Source organism: Chanodichthys erythropterus, chromosome 6, assembly GCF_024489055.1.
Source record: "Chanodichthys erythropterus isolate Z2021 chromosome 6, ASM2448905v1, whole genome shotgun sequence".
Classification (NCBI taxonomy): domain Eukaryota; kingdom Metazoa; phylum Chordata; class Actinopteri; order Cypriniformes; family Xenocyprididae; genus Chanodichthys; species Chanodichthys erythropterus.
The window spans coordinates 3,038,583-3,058,592 of NC_090226.1; the positions used below are offsets into that span (position 1 = coordinate 3,038,583).

The 20,010-nt window shown below is 33.4% G+C and overlaps 1 protein-coding gene across 4 annotated transcripts in view; it reads left to right on the plus strand.

The window, feature by feature from the left end:
• megf6b (multiple EGF-like-domains 6b) overlaps positions 1-20,010 on the plus strand; it is a 94,723-nt gene that overhangs the window by 24,391 nt on the left and 50,322 nt on the right. For all 4 annotated transcript variants that reach the window (XM_067387092.1, XM_067387095.1, XM_067387094.1 and 1 more), the window contains exon 5: positions 19,264-19,386. In XM_067387092.1, the coding sequence (XP_067243193.1) occupies positions 19,264-19,386 (123 nt within the window). The remainder of the gene's footprint in view (positions 1-19,263; positions 19,387-20,010) is intronic.

Here is a 20,010-nt window from a genome sequence, read left to right on the forward strand (position 1 = left end):
AGTCTGTCATATAAGTGTCACTGTCTCCCTCCTCCACTTTTCTTTCTCATTCTTAAGGTCCGTTCACATCAAGGACGATAACTATAAAGATAATAATAAAGATATAATTCTAAAAATCTTCTTGATATGAAAGAATAGAGTCCACACCACACCTATAACCATAATGGCACAGAGAAACCATATTGTTGGAATCACTTTCAGAACGGTTTTATTCAGCTGATGAATAATGAAAGACATGGACAGCCAATCAGAATTCATCCTGCTGTAATGAGCTCGAGCATTTAAAGTGACAGACGAGCCTGCGCTTAGAATAAACAATATCGTTCCTGGTGTAAACGTGCCTTTAAACTAATAGTTTACATCAAAATGAAAATTATCATGATCATTTACTCGTCCTTTTGTCAGTTTTTCAGTTTTTTATTTTTGGGGACTTTAAGGGTGAATTTCATGAAACCTGTCAAATTCAGATCTTATTTCGCCCCAAAATCAGTATACACGGGAAAATAAATATAAATTATAAATTATAATTTGCCTTGTTAATTTTCTAAGACATTTAAAAAAAACTTTTTCCAGAATTGTGATAACTATTAAGCAAATAATTTTTAAAAGTTTTTATAAATATTGTAAATGTGGAAAAATAATATTGAAAATAATTAAACATAGTATTTTTTGACAGTTAAATTGTTGTATTACAATGACAATGTATTAAGAATCAATTTTGATAAGAATTGTAATTAATAATAAGAAAATAAATAAGTAAATAAATTGTCATTAAAATAATGTAATGAATAAAAAATCCTGAAAAGGCTTAATTTTCTTCATCTAACGTTTTCTGAATTTGGGCTGAAATAAGACATGGGCATGTTTTCATGTGATTTATGTTTATATATATATATATATATATATATATATATATATATATATATATATATATATATATATATATATATATATATATATATATATATATATATATATATTACTGTTTCTGTCTGTTTTTTTGTTTAATTAATTCGTTTCATCACGCTTTCTCTTTTCTCGTTTGTGGTTTTTTTTGGTGATAAACCTAGATCAGCAGTTTTTGTGTTTTAAAGAAAAAAGTCTTTTTCAAAGTGTTGATTTTGTTTTTGGGCTCTACTAGAAAAGGTTTTCATGCTTTAATGTTCAAAAAACATATTATTTTCCTCATATTCTCCATTGTTGCAGCTCCTCTCTTCCCAGTCTGTCAGTAACGCTCTGTTTAGTTTCTGTCTCTATGAAGCCCCGCCTTCTGAAAAGCACAATGTGCTCTGATTGGTCGGCTGGAACAGTGTGTTGTGATTGGTTAAGCTCTTCAAGCATGTTTGGGAAATGTCCCGACCCTTACCATCACCGCCAGTTTCATCACACTATTAACTAACTCATCCAGGCCCCGCCCCTTTATTCTGCATATGAATTATTTAAATGAGGAATATTGTGATTTGTTCGTTCCTGGAAGAAAACTCTACAATGGAGGTGTTTCAGGGAGTTCAGAAAAAGTGACACTGATATAGAGAATAACTCTCACTGGAGGGACCTTTCTCATGCTTAAACAGCAACATTACACACTAAAGAAAGTTGAACATGTATCAAAGCATAATAGGACCCTTTTAAAATAAGTGACTCTCTCATTGCTGCCACCGTAAACCTGCCTCTGGATAAACCCACAATCCCTGTTTCGAGTCTGGCTTCTTCCTTTGTTTCCTTATTTTGCTGCCAGGAGAGAATATATATACATCCTGGGTCTTTAAAGTTTCCTGGTGCTGAAAACCTCCAGTCAGAATGAGTTTTCTTCACGCGTTTGTGCGTTTCTCTTGCTGGAGTTTGATTCCTTAATCTTTCCTAATTGAGCTGAAATTCCAGCCCTGCGTTTGACCTGATGAATGGTCCATCATGGCCACTCTGGGTCCTGGACATCATGTGCATGAAGACTTGAAGTTGACAGATGTTTGCGAAACACAATTAGGGTGTCATCATCTCATAGTGAGACTCCAGCTGTCTTTACTGCGCTGACAGATAGAGAGCGCCTTCATTCTGTCATGCATTATGCTTTAGGTTTCTTTTTCTGAGTGTAATTTCTCAGTTTAAAACACAAACTTGCGTTCACAACACATTTTACCTCTTGGTTTGGTTTTATGCATCAGGAATTGACTGGATTGTGAAAAGTTGACATTTCCTTTACTTTAACGTAAATAATGCCTAAATAGCGATGGCTTTTTGAACTTGTGTGTCCATTTCCATTCTCCATCCAGAGTCCATTTACATTTCATGTTCACTTAAGTATATGCAGTTAATATGTTTAATATCTGATCACAGTTGATGTTCTTTGTGAGACATGATGTTTTATGTCTGTTTGAGCTGTATGTCGTGATGACTGCAGTACCCTGAGGCAGCTCTGACAGGTTGAGATGTGATCAAAGTGAGTCAGCAGCACTTCTTACTCATGCAGTGACCCTGATCTGCACCTGCTTTACCCTCCAGAGTGAAGTCAAAGCCATTGAGTACAGTTTCAATGGAAAAAATATGGTTATATTGAAAACATAAAAGTGTCTCGTCACACTCGGGAATTACATGAATCACGTGAATGCATATTTTCAATTCAAAATGATATATTTGAAAAAAAGGCTCATAGTTTGAATCACTGGATGTTACTGTCTGTCTTTTAACATTTGTATTGCAAAACATGTTGCACTGGAATTTACGTTTTGCTTCTGTGAACAGTAAACTCCGCCTACTTTGATTTGATTGGCCACCTCAGTCATTTTGACATCGACGAGCACTGTTAGATCGCTGAGGCAGACCAGTCACCAGATATATATATATATATATATATATATATATATATATATATATATATATATATATATATATATATATATATATATATACAGTTTATATACATTATAAAAAAATGTGTGTGTTTTTATAATTATTAATTTTGAATTATGGTGGGGGGCTGGTCTTTTTATTTAAAGGAATTAAATAATTTGAAGATTGTACGGAAGAGGATTAGGGCCAAGCAATAATAAGAAAATAAAACCATCTCGAGAAAAAACTTGTTAAATTACGAGAAAAAACTCGTTAAATTTCGAGAAAAAAGTCGAGATAAAATGTAAAATGTAATTTAACGAATTTGTTCTCGTAATTTAACGACTTTTTTTCTCGTAATTTAATGACGTTGCTTTCCTGTAGCTCAGTGGTTAGAGCATGGCACTAGCAATGCCAAGGTCATGGGTTCGATCCCAGGGATTGCACATACTCAGATACAAATGTATAGTATAATGCAATGTAAGTCGCTTTGGATAAAAGCGTCTGCCAAATGCATAAATGTAAATGTAAATGTAAATGTGACTTTATTCTCAACATTTTATCTAAATTTTTTCTCAAAATGTAACATTATTTTTCTCATAATTTAACGAATTTGTTCTCGTAATTTAACGACTTTTTTCTCATAATTTAATGACTTTATTCTCAACATTTTATCTCAATTTTTTCTCAAAATTTAACATAATTTTTTTCATAATTTAACGAATTTGTTCTCGTAATTTAACGACTTTTTTCTCATAATTTAACGACTTTTTTCTCATAATTTAACGAATTTGTTCTCGTAATTTAACAACTTTTTTCTCATAATTTAATGACTTTATTCTCAACATTTTATCAAATTTTTTTCTCAAAATGTAACATAATTTTTCTCATAATTTAACAAATTTGTTCTCGTAATTTAACGACTTTTTTCTCATAATTTAACGACTTTTTTCTCATAATTTAATGACTTTATTCTCAACATTTTATCTAAATTTTTTCTCAAAATTTAACATCATTTTTCTCATAATTTAACAAATTTGTTCTCGTAATTTAACAACTTTTTTCTCATAATTTAATGACTTTATTCTCAAAATTTTATCTAAATTTTTTCTCAAAATGTAACATAATTTTTCACATAATTTAACAAATTTGTTCTCGTAATTTAACGACTCTTTTCTCATAATTTAATGACTTTATTCTCAACATTTTATCTAAATTTTTTTCAAAATGTAACATAATTTTTCTCATAATTTAACGAATTTGTTCTAGTAATTTAACGACTTTTTTCTCGTAATTTAACGACTTTTTTCTCATAATTTAATGACTTTATTCTCAACATTTTATCTAAATTTTTTCTCAAAATTTTACATCATTTTTCTCATAATTTAACAAATTTGTTCTCGTAATTTAACGACTTTTTTCTCATAATTTAAAGACTTTATTCTCAACAATTTATCTAATTTTTTTCTCAAAATGTAACATAATTTTTCTCATAATTTAAGGAATTTGTTCTCGTAATTTAACGACTTTTTTCTCGTAATTTAACTACTTTTTTCTCATAATTTAATGACTTTATTCTTAACATTTTATCTCGACTTTTTTCTCAAAATTTAACGACTTTTTTCTCGTAATTTAACGTATTTGTTCTCGTAATTTAACGACTTTTTTCTCATAATTTAATGACTTTATTCAACATTTTATCTCAACTTTTTTCTCTAAATTTAACAACTTTAATCTCGAGATGGTTTTATTTTTTTATTATTGCTTGGCCCTAATCCTCTTCCGTAGGATTGAAAGGGATTTAAGGGAATAAAGAAATGATGAAATAAGTTCTAGGTCTAATTGTGAAGTAATCAATTTAACACTAGAAGTCCCAGAGAGCAGCCATTTGGCTTTTCTACCTATAAAACCCGCAGGACAGCCGATGGGCTGGAAGCCTTTAGGCTAATATCCTTAATCAGCTGTGAACAGTTGCTTTTGTTATGTAAACAATGTGGGGCCATGTTGAGCCACTTCAAGGAAACTTGTGTTTCACTTTGCCATCTTAGGGAGAAATCAACACACATGTTTTTTTTTTTCCTTTGTTGCTGAGATCTATTGATAAAAATAGTACAAAATAAAATAAAGAAACCAACCATTTGTACACATATTTACAAATAATATTAAAAAGTGAGTGAGTACATTCCAGCAATCACTCACAATCCTGGCACTGCCTGGCAATATATTATAAATACATTTTGTATATATTCATTATATATTAATCTTATATTTGAAATACATCATAAGTTCATTTTTAAAAGTGTTTGAAAGATGGGTTCAAGTGTACTACAAGTGGTAACTAAATACATTTTTCTATACAGAGATGTTAAAAGCACATTTTAGTTCAAATTCATGGTGTCTCAAAATAGCACAGTTGAGTACACTTAGATGTTCTTAAGATTATCTTAAGAAGAGCTTTTAGTATATTAAGTACAAAATAAGTGCATGGAAATAGAGCACTGTACATTATGGAAGTGTAAAAGTGTACTAAAATAAAGTGTATTTTACTGCACTTTTTTTTCACCTGGGTAGACACTCCAACACTTTCAGTTTGCATTAAGATTTTTATTACCACACTGGCAGATATTGATCATTTTACTTAAGTAAAATGCACTTAATTTAGATCCCCCCAGGAAACAAGACTAAATATCATATATAATTGTCTCATATAGAAAATCCATCTTGATTTAAGATTTTTTTTTAAATTTACTTGAAATAGGATAAAAAATACTTAGTATGAAAAGCATTTTTGCAGTGTGAATGAGTGAGTTAACTTTTTAAACATCACTTGCACTCCCTCATTTCAGGGTTAACATATTCAGAGTTTTCACTTAACCTCCTTTCTGAAACCGGCCCATGGTCAATCAAGTTCTCTGCTTTTAGCAGCCCTCCCTCCCCCACACATACAAACAAGCCACCAGCAACCATTCACACACACACCCCCAACCCCCCTGCAGATTGCTCAGGTAATAACCATATTTACACATGAATTGATGCTAATGATAGCCAAAAGACTAGCCAGTTAGCATCCACTTGGCTAAAGGAGGGTTACAAATCTCTGGGACTTCTAGTGTTAAACTATTTGCAAATAATATTTTATTTTAAAATATGCACACATTCACTCATATGTCTAGTATGTCAAAAATGCTAAACGTTTCTTGTCTGGTAATATTCAGTTATGAATTACACAAATCATATAAATTACAGCATATTTTCCATTCAAACTGGAAAATTCATGGAAGAGTTGAATAATTTAGATATTTCTGTCGGTCATAAAACATAAAAATGTTTCACTTTAACACACATCTTTCACCGTTAAGTGTAATATATATAATATTACCATATTAATTCACTAATTATTGTGTGTATTTAAAATTATTATTTATTATGATTTGTATTATCTATAATGTATTATATTTATTTGTAATGAATATTTGTCAATTTATTATTTACTTATTATTCCCAAATTATATTTATAATATTTAAAAATTTAAAAAATATTTATTATACATAAATGTATAAATTATTTCTACATATTAATTAGTAAGTTATATTAAAATATATAAATAATTTATAAATAAGTTTATACATTTATTTACAATAATTATGTACCTATTTTTATTTTTTGAATTTATTTATTTATCAGAAATTATTAAATTAAAAATGACATATTTAATGCTAATGTAAATGAATTTTCTAGCAAAGTGAACATTCCCTAGTCTCAGTTAACTCACATAATCCACATACACGAGGAGCTCATGCAGAAATTAGGCAGTAATTTGGACATTCCTTGTGGAGTCCTCAGATCCCTGCAGGCTCCAACACAACATTCCCAAGTCCGTCAGGCCCAAACAGGTAGCCCTCAGATTCAGAGCGCAGGTTAAAGATCAGCCCTGCGGGGTTTGGGAAACATATTTTGTCTCTTGTTAACACCAGGAGCTTTGTAAACCAGACGGGAATGAGAGCAAACGAAAACAAATCTTTTGTCTGGATGTCAACGTGCTTCTGAGCTGCTTGGGAAAGACATCAACCCGGAGACCATTAGAGACCCAGAGAAAGAAGTGCAGGGATGTGTGGCGTCTGGTTGAGCTTAGTCTTTTCAAACCATCCTCGGAGCAGATCTGCTCAGCTGTTAAGTCTCTCACGAATGCGGTGGGCATCCAACTGAGACGAGGCTGTCGGGAAATTCTCTCTAATTCGCTCTCTCGCACAAGTGTGTGTATATACAGTGCTGATTTGACCACACATTTCACACAAACACACACGCATCAATGCACAAAGCCAGATCCGCCGGGTTGACAGGGGACCGGGAGGTCGTCTAATTAAGTTTGAAAAATGTCAAAGCATCATTAACAGAACTGACACAGATTCTGAGAGTCATAATCAAAGATTCCTCAACCAAAAATCAAGGTTGTTTGGTCTTCTTAAAAAGTCATTTTCAGATTATTTTCAGTCTTTCAGACACATTTGAGTAACTATAAGTGTGTTTAGATCCCTAAAACATCATGTTGAAAGCATTTCAGAGCTCCTTATAGACTCAATGTGTCCGAAAATAATCTGAAATGGACTGTCGAATTCTGTCTGTCCTCTGTTCAGAAAGACTCGCAGCTGAACGTGTCTTGTCAACACACACCTTGGGAAGAAGAATTGTGTAAAAACAAAACACAGCTGTTCTCAAAGACAGATATGTGAGGAATTTGAATGGTTTTTGTCTAGTTGAACTCATTGCAAGAAATTCTCTGGAAAGGTTTTGTGATTGTCTGAGTTTATAGAATAATTGCTCAGAGATAGTATTTGTGTAATCCGCCATGCTTTGTATGGATAGACGACGCGCTCTGCCAAGTTTCCTTTGCCATGGGCATGATGGTAAATATTTAATATTGGAATTAAATATCATACTGGAATCTTTGTCTGAGATGTTTCTTTTAAAATTCCTTCGGAGAAACCAAAATAGACACAAATGAGATAATTGCTGACATACAGTAAGAGTTTAGAGTTATAAAATGAACGTGGAGAGCAGCTCAGATGTGAAGTTTGATGAGAAATGTTTGAGTTCATTTCAAGATCCGTTTGCAGACATCTTGGCAAATCTAAGCACAGTTTAGAGAAATTATTGAGATTTCTTCTGAAACTTTAGAGGACACACATGTGAGATTACTGGGGTCTTTTTCTCAGGAGAAACATCTGAGAAGCATAAGATGTAAGCAAGATGTTTGCTCTCCATTTAATCTCATTGCTGTAATTATTTATTCTTTTTTATTAATTATATAAATTGTATTCATATATTTTTCTATTTATTTATTTGCTATTTATTTTTTTAATTTGTTCTACTTTATTATATATTCTTTTTTTACTAATTTGATTTATTTATATGATTTTATTTTTATTAATTGATTCTTATTTACTTTTATTTATTTTTCTATTTATTTATGATTTTTTATTAACTTTATTTACTTTATATTTATTCATTTATGTATTTTATTTGTTATTTATTTATTTATTTATTCTTTTATTCATTTATTATTTACTTTTTATGTATGTATTTATTTATTTATTCATTATTTAATTAACTCTATTTATTTTTCTATTTATTTATTTTTGTATTTATTTATTTATTTTCATTTTTCTATTTATTCATTCTTTTATTTATTCATTCTTTTATTTATCTATTCTTATTTACTTTTATTTATTTTCTATTTATTTATTATTTATTTATTTATTTTCATTGTCTATTCATTTACTATTATTATTATTATTATTATTATTACTATTTATTAATGTTTCTATTTATTTATTTTTATTTATTTAATTAATTAATTTTTCTATTTATTTATTTTTATTAATTTAATTAATTAATTTTTCTATTTATTTATCATTTTATTTATATGTTTATTATTTATTTATCTATTTATTTTATTTTTTATATTTATTTATTTTATTAATTTATTCTCATTTATTGATTTGATTGATTGATTTTTCTATTATTCATTTTATTATGTTTCTTTTCTTTAGTAACACCTCATTTCACCCCACAGCCTGCTAAAGCAGAACTGCTAAAAAAAAAAGCTTTTAATTAAAGCATCATAAATTTGATAATAGTTGGTTCTACATACACGGCTGCCTGTCAGATGTTGTGTGTGTGTGTGTGTGTGTGTGTGTGATGTGTGAGTCTGCCTACAGATGTGGTCACATTAAAACCAGAAATATATTTTACACAAGTACACAGACACGAATACTTGGCCAACGCTTTACAAGTTTGCGAGATTCTGTGTGCTTGTACCACAAATCAAATGACACTATCAACTATAGATTCATTTACACAACCACATGCATTTATTTAAAAGTCTCAGCAAGCAGCTGCAGATGTTTTAGGATAAACACAAATGATTAGCTGTAAAAGTCTCTGATATAGATTCACAGCAGGAGTTGAGTTTTATGTGGTCGAGAGAGCAGAGATGCTCTCGTTTATTCGTTCTCTGCGGTCAGCGCTGGAGCCCGCCTGCCCCGATCTGTTATTAGTTAAAAATGGTAAGTTATGCTTTGATATCTGAATGTCATGAACATGTTTTGTTGTTGTTATCAGAAGGAGCTGAATCAAAAGTAATGCATGCACGGGTTTAACTCCGAATGCATTGTTTTGAATGCATTCAGAGGCTCGTTTTCCCAATCTGCTCCGCAGGTGAAGAAAACGGCTAGAAAGCCTTTGCATGGTTTTTACTGTACGCTTCAGTTACATGAAGTGTTTATATAATTTTGACTTGCTTTGTCTAAAGAGATCCATCTTAAAACGAACATTAGATAAGAGAGACTCCCTCTTATTCATGCAGTGAACAGATGTGGTAGATAGTTTTGTGTGGAGAGGTTGGTTATGACAGTGACAGTTGTTATAGATTATGTGTGGCTGCAGTGTTTCAGAAGTCTTGCACTGTGACTCTCTTTGTCTGCAGGCTTCTTTTAAGTGCACTATGTAGGCAGCAGGGGGCAGTGTGTACTCTCCAGTGCACAGTAGCTACAGTGTCAAAGATGATGGATGAGGCACGTGATTTTTCTTCTTACCTTTTTGTTTGTTCATCAGTTTGTCGGTGTAAGAAATAGATCAGGACTGCGAAGCTCTTTATTGCTGATTCAGGAAACGGTTATGTCACAGAAGACTAGTCTTTATGATGGCATCTGATAAGGTGAATATCATTTTGCTGTTGCTCATATTTGGGGTTAGCAATATAACAAACTTAAATGCATAATTTTTTCAGCACCGATTGTGTTCTAGACATGAATGATTTGTTTTTGGGCTCTACTAGAACAGGTTTTCATGTCTCTATGAAGCCCCTCCTGAAATGCACAATGTGCTCTGATTGGTCAGCTGGATCAATGTGTTGTGATTGGTCCAGTGCTTTGAGCGTGTTTGGGTAATGTCCCGCCTCTTACCATAATACCCCGCCCCTAACTTAACCAGGCCTCTCCCCTTTATTTTGCACATGCCTTGGGCAGGAATCTTGTTTCTGTCACTGAATAAAAAGTTAAAAAATGTTTAATTGTGGCTTTTTATCTCGCAATGCTGACTTTATACCACACAATTCTGACTTTATATCTTGCAATTGCGACTTTATATCACAAAAGTCTGACTTTATACTCACAATTCTGACTTTATACTCACAATTCTGACTTTATTTCTCACAATTCTGACTTTATACTCACAATTCTGACTTTATTTCTCACAATTCTGACTTTATACTCACAATTCTGACTTTATTTCTCACAATTCTGATTTTATACTCACAATTCTGACTTTATTTCTCACAATTCTGACTTTATACTCACAATTCTGACTTTATTTCTCACAATTCTGACTTTATACTCACAATTCTGACTTTATTTCTCACAATTCTGACTTTATACTCACAATTCTGACTTTATTTCTCACAATTCTGACTTTATACTCACAATTCTGACTTTATTTCTCACAATTCTGACTTTATACTCACAATTCTGACTTTATTTCTCACAATTCTGACTTTATACTCACAATTCTGACTTTATTTCTCACAATTCTGACTTTATACTCACAATTCTGACTTTATTTCTCACAATTCTGACTTTATACTCACAATTCTGACTTTATTTCTCACAATTCTGATTTTATACTCACAATTCTGACTTTATTTCTCACAATTCTGACTTTATACTCACAATTCTGACTTTATGTCTTACAATTCTGACTTTATACTCACAATTCTGACTTTATACTCACAATTCTGACTTTATACTCACAATTCTGACTTTATAACTCACAATTCTGACTTTATTTCTCACAATTCTGATTTTATACTCACAATTCTGACTTTATTTCTCACAATTCTGACTTTATACTCACAATTCTGACTTTATTTCTCACAATTCTGACTTTATACTCACAATTCTGACTTTATTTCTCACAATTCTGACTTTATACTCACAATTCTGACTTTATTTCTCACAATTCTGACTTTATACTCACAATTCTGACTTTATTTCTCACAATTCTGACTTTATACTCACAATTCTGACTTTATTTCTCACAATTCTGACTTTATACTCACAATTCTGACTTTATTTCTCACAATTCTGATTTTATACTCACAATTCTGACTTTATTTCTCACAATTCTGACTTTATACTCACAATTCTGACTTTATTTCTCACAATTCTGACTTTATACTCACAATTCTGACTTTATTTCTCACAATTCTGACTTTATACTCACAATTCTGACTTTATTTCTCACAATTCTGACTTTATACTCACAATTCTGACTTTATACTCACAATTCTGACTTTATACTCACAATTCTGACTTTATTTCTCACAATTCTGACTTTATACTCACAATTCTGACTTTATACTCACAATTCTGACTTTATTTCTCACAATTCTGACTTTATACTCACAATTCTGACTTTATTTCTCACAATTGCGAATTTATATCACACAATTCTGACTTTATAACTCACAATTGCGATTTTATATCACAAAAGTCTGACTTTATACTCACAATTCTGACTTTATTTCTCACAATTGCGACTTTATATCACAAAAGTCTGACTTTATACTCACAATTCTGACTTTATATCACACAATTCTGACTTTATATTCACAATTCTGACTTTATACTTACAATTCTGACTTTATACTCACAATTCTGACTTTATTTCTCACAATTGCAAATTTATATCACACAATTCTGACTTTATAACTCACAATTCTGACTTTATATCTCACAATTCTGACTTTATACTCACAATTCTGACTTTATTTCTCGCAATTGCGATTTTATATCACAAAAGTCTGACTTTATACTCACAATTCTGACTTTATAACTCGCAATTGACCTTTCGCCGGGAGTTAGATTGACAAGCGATCTAACCAATCAGAACGCCGCATCCGCCATTTTGTCCGTCAAAGCAGCCAGTAGTTAAAAGATTAACCTCGGTGGAGTAAAACTTGAAAAATGGTGTATATTGACGTCTTTCCGTGTTTGAAACAACATTCATTCTCATGTTCATGGACTATTAGGAAGAGATGATCGGTTTTTACGAGCGGTTGAGCTGAGGATCTACAGCAATCTGTCACGACCATGGTCACGACACATTAAAGAGCAACAAAACGGTTTTTATTGTTTGAATTTCTTTAATAACTACACGGTTTGAAAGCTGGGACTTTGTTTAATATCATAAGTAACCTACTCTGTCTTGTCTGTCGATGTGTGTTCAGTATCCTCTTTGTTCCGCGATGTATTTTTCACTGCGTGTGGAGTGACAGCGCCACGGCTTGTCGGACAAAGCAACAGTAACTAAGGGGGGCGGGGCTCGGCGAAAGGCTAATTGCGATTTTATATCACAAAAGTCTGACTTTATACTCACAATTCTGACTTTATACTCACAATTCTGACTTTATACTCACAATTCTGACTTTATTTCTCACAATTGCGAATTTATATGACACAATTCTGACTTTATAACTCACAATTCTGACTTTATAACTCGCAATTGCGATTTTATATCACAAAAGTCTGACTTTATACTCACAATTCTGACTTTATATCACACAATTCTGACTTTATACTCACAATTCTGACTTTATTTCTCACAGTTGCGACTTTATATCACAAAAGTCTGACTTTATACTCAATTCTGACTTCATAATTCACAATTGCGACTTTATATCACACAATTCTGACTTTATACTCACAATTCTGACTTTATTTCTCACAATTGCGAATTTATATCACACAATTCTGACTTTATAACTCGCATTTGCGATTTTATATCACAAAAGTCTGACTTTTATACTCACAATTCTGACTTTACAACTCACAATTCTGACTTTATTACTCGCAATTGTGAGTAAAAAAGTCAGAATTGCGAGATAAAAAGTCGCAATTACCTTTTTTATTTTTTAATTAGCAGCAGAAACGAGCTTCCATACTTTACACACTAAAGAAAGCTGAACATGGAAAAAAGCATAATAGATCCTCTTTTATGCATCACTGCTGAATAAAAGTATGAATTTATTTATAAAAAAAAAACATGCTAACCTCAAACAAGGTATTGTATATATATATATATATATACACACACACACACACACACACATATGTAAACACAAACCTTTATGTTTACGCAATTAATCACGATTAATCGATTTGACAGCACTACTATAAATGCATTAAACAATGGAAGACAGTCATGCTTTCCAGAGTTGATTTATATCCAGAAGCTTCATGCTTTTGTCTTCCCTGATCAGTGTATTTATATGCGGGACGGCTGTATCTTTGTGTTGTTGGTGACCCTGGTGATGCTATCTGGACCAACAGCTGGATCCAACAGCTGTGCCAAGCTACGGTACGGACCCCCGTCTATGCAGAAACACACTTTGAGAGGAAGTCACACCAATGCACGTCTGGAATGCAAACACACACATCCCTCAGTTTGACACATAAAAGGCTCTGAACAATTGCTGGTGGTCTGATGGAATGTCAAAAATAAATGTGTTTTTCCTGTTCCGTAGCTTTTATTTGGATGTAGTTTGATCTTCAGTTTATAAGTTTATGCATGTTTGAAAACACGAATAGAGAAGGAATTATATACTTTTGGCATAGATTTGGCAGTTCTGACAGGTGGTTTGTGTGCATTAGATTCACATAGATCTGAACATATGGCAAAGGCACGACCAGAAGTTGAGCAGATTTTCTCAAGCAGTGGATGTCAGGGGCTGTAACACATATATCATGTTTTATGTGTGTGTTATTTGTGCATATCTGCACATCTGTGTGTGTTCGGGGATAATAGATTTATAACTTACAGAACCAGAAACATTCTGTAGGAATTCTATTCCTGCAGAGGTTGCATGTGTATGTATGACTTTCCTTTCTTTTGTGGATCACTTTCAGCTTGGCTTCAGTGCAATGTTTTTTGCTTAGAAACACACTTCTCAACAGTCTGTAGCTATGAAACATGAACATACAGATTACTGATGTGTGTTTTTCGAGTTAGAATTTGATGAAAATCCATTTAAACATCAGCTGGCTCTTTTGTGTTTGTGATGTCAGAGCTCTGTGTTCTTTTTTATGTGATGTAACACAAAGAAACCATGTCTGAACCCGCCAACATCATTGACAACAAATTCCAGACAGTTTTCTGTAAACATATATAGCATTGTGCAAAACCGAGAACAAAATTTAAAAATCACATTGTCTCAACAGAAACTGCATCGGAAAGTTATGCTCTAGAAGAATAGAAGGATGGAATTTAATTTCTAAGATAAAATCGTGTCTCTCACAATAACAATGGTTCAGTTATTGGATTTAAATAGAATGAACATGTTTATCTGTACGTTTATCTGCACCAGACGACCCGCTTGAAGAATCAGAGGTTAGAGGTCAGAAAGAAACACATTTCTCTTGTGTTGCTTAATAAGCTTATAATGCAAGTTTATTAAGCACATTTCAGGTATACCTTGCTAATTTTACATAATAAAAGTAATTACGAAAATACATAGGAATATTTAAAAAAAAGAATGGGCATATGAAAGGAAAAAATTGATAAAGGAATTAAAATACAGAAAAGTATAAATGACAGGAAATACATTTAAATGTAATGCAATGAAAATGCAGAATGTGAGAATTCACAAGTTACAGTTAAAATGCAATTAAAAAAATAATTATAAATGAAAAATACAAACCTGATTCCAAAAAAGTTGGGACACTACAACATAGATTATATATCAAATGTTTAAACTGAGAAAATGTATCATTTTAAGGGAAAAATAAGTTAAATTTCGTAGCATCAACACATCTCAAAAAAGTTGGGACAAGGCCATGTTTACCAATGTGTATCATCCCCTCTTCTTTTTATAACAGTCTGCAAACATCTGGGGACTGAGGAGACAAGTTGCTCAAGTTTAGGAATAGGAATGTTGTCCCATTCTTGTCTAATACAGGCTTCTAGTTGCTCAACTGTCTTAGGTCTTCTTTGTTGCATCTTCCTCTTTATGATGCGCCAAATGTTTTCTATGGGTGAAAGATCTGGACTGCAGGCTGGCCATTTCAGTACCCGGATCCTTCTTCTACGCAGCTATGATGTTGTAACTGATGCAGTATGTAGTCTGGCATTGTCATGTTGGAAAATGCAAGGTCTTCCCAGAAAGAGACGATGTCTGGATGGGAGCATATGTTGTTCTAGAACTTGGATATACCTTTCAGCATTGATGGTGCCTTTCCAGATGTGTAAGCTGCCCATGCCACACGCACTCATGCAACCCCATACCATCAGAGATGCAGGCTTCTGAACTGAGCACTGATAACAACTTGGGTTGTCCCTGTCCTCTTTAGTCCGGATCACATGGCGTCCCAGTTTTCCAAAAAGCACTTCAAATTTTGATTCGTCTGACCACAGAACAGTTTCCCACTTTGCCACAGTCCATTTTAAATGAGCCTTGGCCCAGAGAAAACGCCTGCGCTTCTGGATCATGTTTAGATGTGGCTTCTTTTTTGACCTGTAGAGTTTTAGCCGGCAGCGGCGAATGGCACGGTGGATTGTGTTCACGACAATGTTTTCTGGAAGTATTCCTGAGCCCATGTTGTGATTTCCATTACAGTAACATTCCTGTTTGTGATGCAGTGCCGTCTAAGGGCCTGAAGATCACGGGCATCCGGTATGGTTTTCCGGCCTTGACCCTTACGCACAGAGATTGTTCCAGATTCTCTGAATCTTTGGATGATATTATGCACTGTAGATGATGATCACTTCAAACTCTTTGCAAGTTTTCTCTGAGAAACTCCTTTCTGATATTGCTCCACTATTTTTCACCGCAGCATTGGGGGAATTGGTGATCCTCTGCCCATCTTGACTTCTGAGAGACACTGCCACTCTGAGAGGCTCTTTTTATACCCAATCATGTTGCCAATTGACCTAATAAGTTGCAAATTGTTCCTCCAGCTGTTCCTTATATGTACATTTAACTTTTCCGGCCTCTTATTGCTACCTGTCCCAACTTTTTTGGAACGTGTAGCTCTCATGAAATCCAAAATGAGCCAACATTTGGCATGACATTTCAAAATGTCTCACTTTCGACATTTGATATGTTATCTATATTCTATTGTGAATAAAATATAAGTTTATGTGATTTGTAAATTATTGCATTCCTTTTTTATTCACAATTTGTACAGTGTACCAACTGTTTTGGAATCGGGTTTGTAAATTCACTTTATTAATAATGTAACTAAAAATGTCAATATTTCTTGTTATGGTTTAGTTTTCCCTCTCTGAGCCTTAGAATTAGGCTAGCAAGTATATTTAATATGTAAATGATGTCTGTTGTGATTGGCTAACCTCTTTACATGTGGAATAGAGTGCAACAGATGGCTTCCGGAAGTAAAAACACCATTAATTTTCTCCATAGGGAAATTGATTTTGAACGATAAGCTATAAACCTTTAAAGACAGTCCTAATGTGAGCTACAAGGTTGTTAATCAGTAGTATTTGCTTATTTTTAAAATAATCGAGTTTAACAGCAGAATTTCTGGTGAAAAACTACATTACCCATGATGCTGTACAGAAAATTACAAAGTCGAAACAAGTGACAAGTGCCTAAAGAGCTTTTTAGCAAGCATTGCAAATGACGCAATCGAGTCAATCTCCCTACACTCTCAAAATACTTAAATGTTTGTATATATATGCATATTTTGCAATAAACTTCAAAATTATATTGTTTTTATATATAATCAACATTTGTGAATGAGTAGTTTTATATTTCTCCATCATTTTTAATTCGATTATGCTGTTCGCAATGATTCATGGGATTGTAGTTCTTACCCTCATTAAAGCCGATAAGCTCACAGTCTTGTTCTTTCTTTTTTTTTGCTTCTAATCAAAGTTTGTCGTGTTGTGATTTATCTCGTAACTGCTTGGTTTGGTACACACTTAACGAAGACTTTTTAAAAATCTCTATTCAAAAAATGAATGGAAAAAATACTAAAGCGTGCTTTTAGCAGCAATAATGTTAACCATGGATGAGATTTTGATGTATAAAAGTTGTCAATCATATGATTATGAAGTGAATATACTGAGATAAACACTATGATGTTTCTAAATGAGCTGTTTTTGTACTTTAGTTTCAGTAAATGTTCAGTTTTTTGGGATTGATTAGTTCATTGTCAGTGTAAGTTACACAGTGCGCCTAATACTTGCCAGACTTCATTATGTGGACATGACCCCTAACCTCACTGACCCTGCACACCGCCGGGTGCACCCTTCAAACCCTGCATGTGGGCTAACGCAGGATCCCCTGATGGAAGAAAGCGCTGCTGTTCCTCCAGGGTGTCTCTTTTTTATGTCCTTGACCAGCAGGTTGTTCTCGGGTCATGAAAGGGGTTATGACCTCTCAGTGAAGGAATGTGGTTCGTCTCCATTTTCTTGTTGATGTTACAGTCTGGATGAAGACAACTATGTGAAGGTTGACATTATGAATTACTAATTTGTCACTCATGTTATTCTGAATAAAATGGAAAGTATTGGACATAATTTATGCTTTGCAGGATTGACTTAAACATCATTAACACTTTACAATATTGGTTGTAATCATTAGCCATTATTTTATGCAATTGTTAACATGAACTGATATTCTCATATTAGAGGTGTGGTTTGAACCTAGTCTTTATTTCCATAATGCATTAACTTCTATTTTGAATTCTAAGCATTGTATTGCTATCTTTGTATGTGAAACATATTGAGCAGATTTTGCTTCTTGCATTTTTCTCGAAGATTTATGAACCTCCAAAGTTGTCTACATGTGTAATGGTGTGATCACGTCCAGCAGGAATTTCATTCACTGATTCATTATGTTTAATTCCCTCCTCTTGCACACATCGCTCGGCTCTTTAGGGGCCAATTTGTTGTGGTGAGGATTTTATTGAAATAATGTTTTGGGAAACCGACGAACCGATTTTCTCATAAACATCTCCATGTGTTTGAATGTCAGAGCGGGATGTGCGTCGAAACCTCAATGAATGGCGAAACCTCTCGCTGTGAGGCTGCTTGGCCTGTTGAAGGACACAATTTTCCAGCTATTTAATTTTTTTCCCCTTTTTGATGAACTTAAAGTGGTTTGAGGTCAGTGATTGTGCCAATTAAATGCCGAAACATCTCTCACCATCCCACTGAGATGATTTGTGTCCACTGGAAAAATGAAGCGGTTTTGTTGAACATGGAGAGTAATCACTAACTGCTCTTAATGCTTTTTTTGACCGCATTTTGAAGGAGAATCTTTGTCTTTAATACTTGTGTAGTACTTGTATTTTCTCATACCCAAAATGCATCAAACCTTCTGACATTACAAGCATCAATATGCTCATAAAGTTGAAAGATATGGAAACTAAAACTCTCCAAGTGAAGGGTTTCTCATGAGCGCTTTCCAGTGAAAACTCAACCGGCGGTCCAGTTTTCAGTAGCTAAATAATCAAAAAAACATTATTGTCAAATTTAGTTAAAGTGAAAAACAGCTAAACCTGTCTTTAATTACACACATGATTTACTCATTGGCAGCAGGGGTAAAATCTCTTTTTATTCTGACTATGTTAGGTTGTTTTTGAAATGGAAAAACTGCATGGAAACAAGATATTATGTTTTAGCTTGGCAATGAATTTCCACTAATAAGCACTTGTTGAGACCTCAGATGACCTATGCAGTTGAGTCTTTTATGCATCTGATCTCTCTATATAAAAAGTTTCATAACAGATCTGTATGAATATGTTCATATGTCTCCAAATCGTAAACATCTGGAAGCACATGGAGACGATTGTCCAAATCTGTAAACGATCTGTGTCTGTGTTTCAGACTGTAATGTGTTTGTTCTCTCTCACTGTCAGACGTGAACGAGTGTGAAGAGACCAATGGAGGGTGTGAAGCTCTGTGCTGTAACACTATTGGCAGTTTCTACTGCAAGTGTCCCGCAGGTCAGGAACTCAAGGAGGACGGCAAGACCTGCCAGGGTGAGTCCTGTCTGTTCTTTCTCGGATTCTCTGTGCAATCATGCTTTTTCAACAGATAGACTCTGTCAGCAAAACTGCTTTGTCTAAAGCTGTTCTTGTCATTCCTGCTCTAGAACATCAGAATGCAATCAAACTTTATTTCCTGTTTGTTCCATTCAGCTATGAAATTTAGAATTTACAATTTCCTGTTTGGAAAAGTGGAATAAATTGTTACTTGGAGTCGGAATTCCAATTTAGAATCTCAAGCAGAAACCTAGAACTCTGATTTTACCAAATTGCAGGGCATTCACTATTATTATAAAAATTGTATAATAATAAGCCTATTTAGCAAATGTTTGTGCAGAAGACAGATGTGCAAAGTACAAAGATCCTCTCGGTTGATCATTGCAAAACTATATTTATTGGACATGTGGGTTGCACTCTTGTATTAGATGGATGGATGATGGTTGGATGATGGATGGATAATGGTTGGATGGATTGATGGATGATGGTTGGTTAATGGGTGGATGGATGGATGATGGATGATTGATGTTGGATGAATGGATGATGGTTGGATGGATAGTGGATGGATGATGGATGAATGGATGGATGGATCATGATTTGATGGATGAGGATGGATGGATG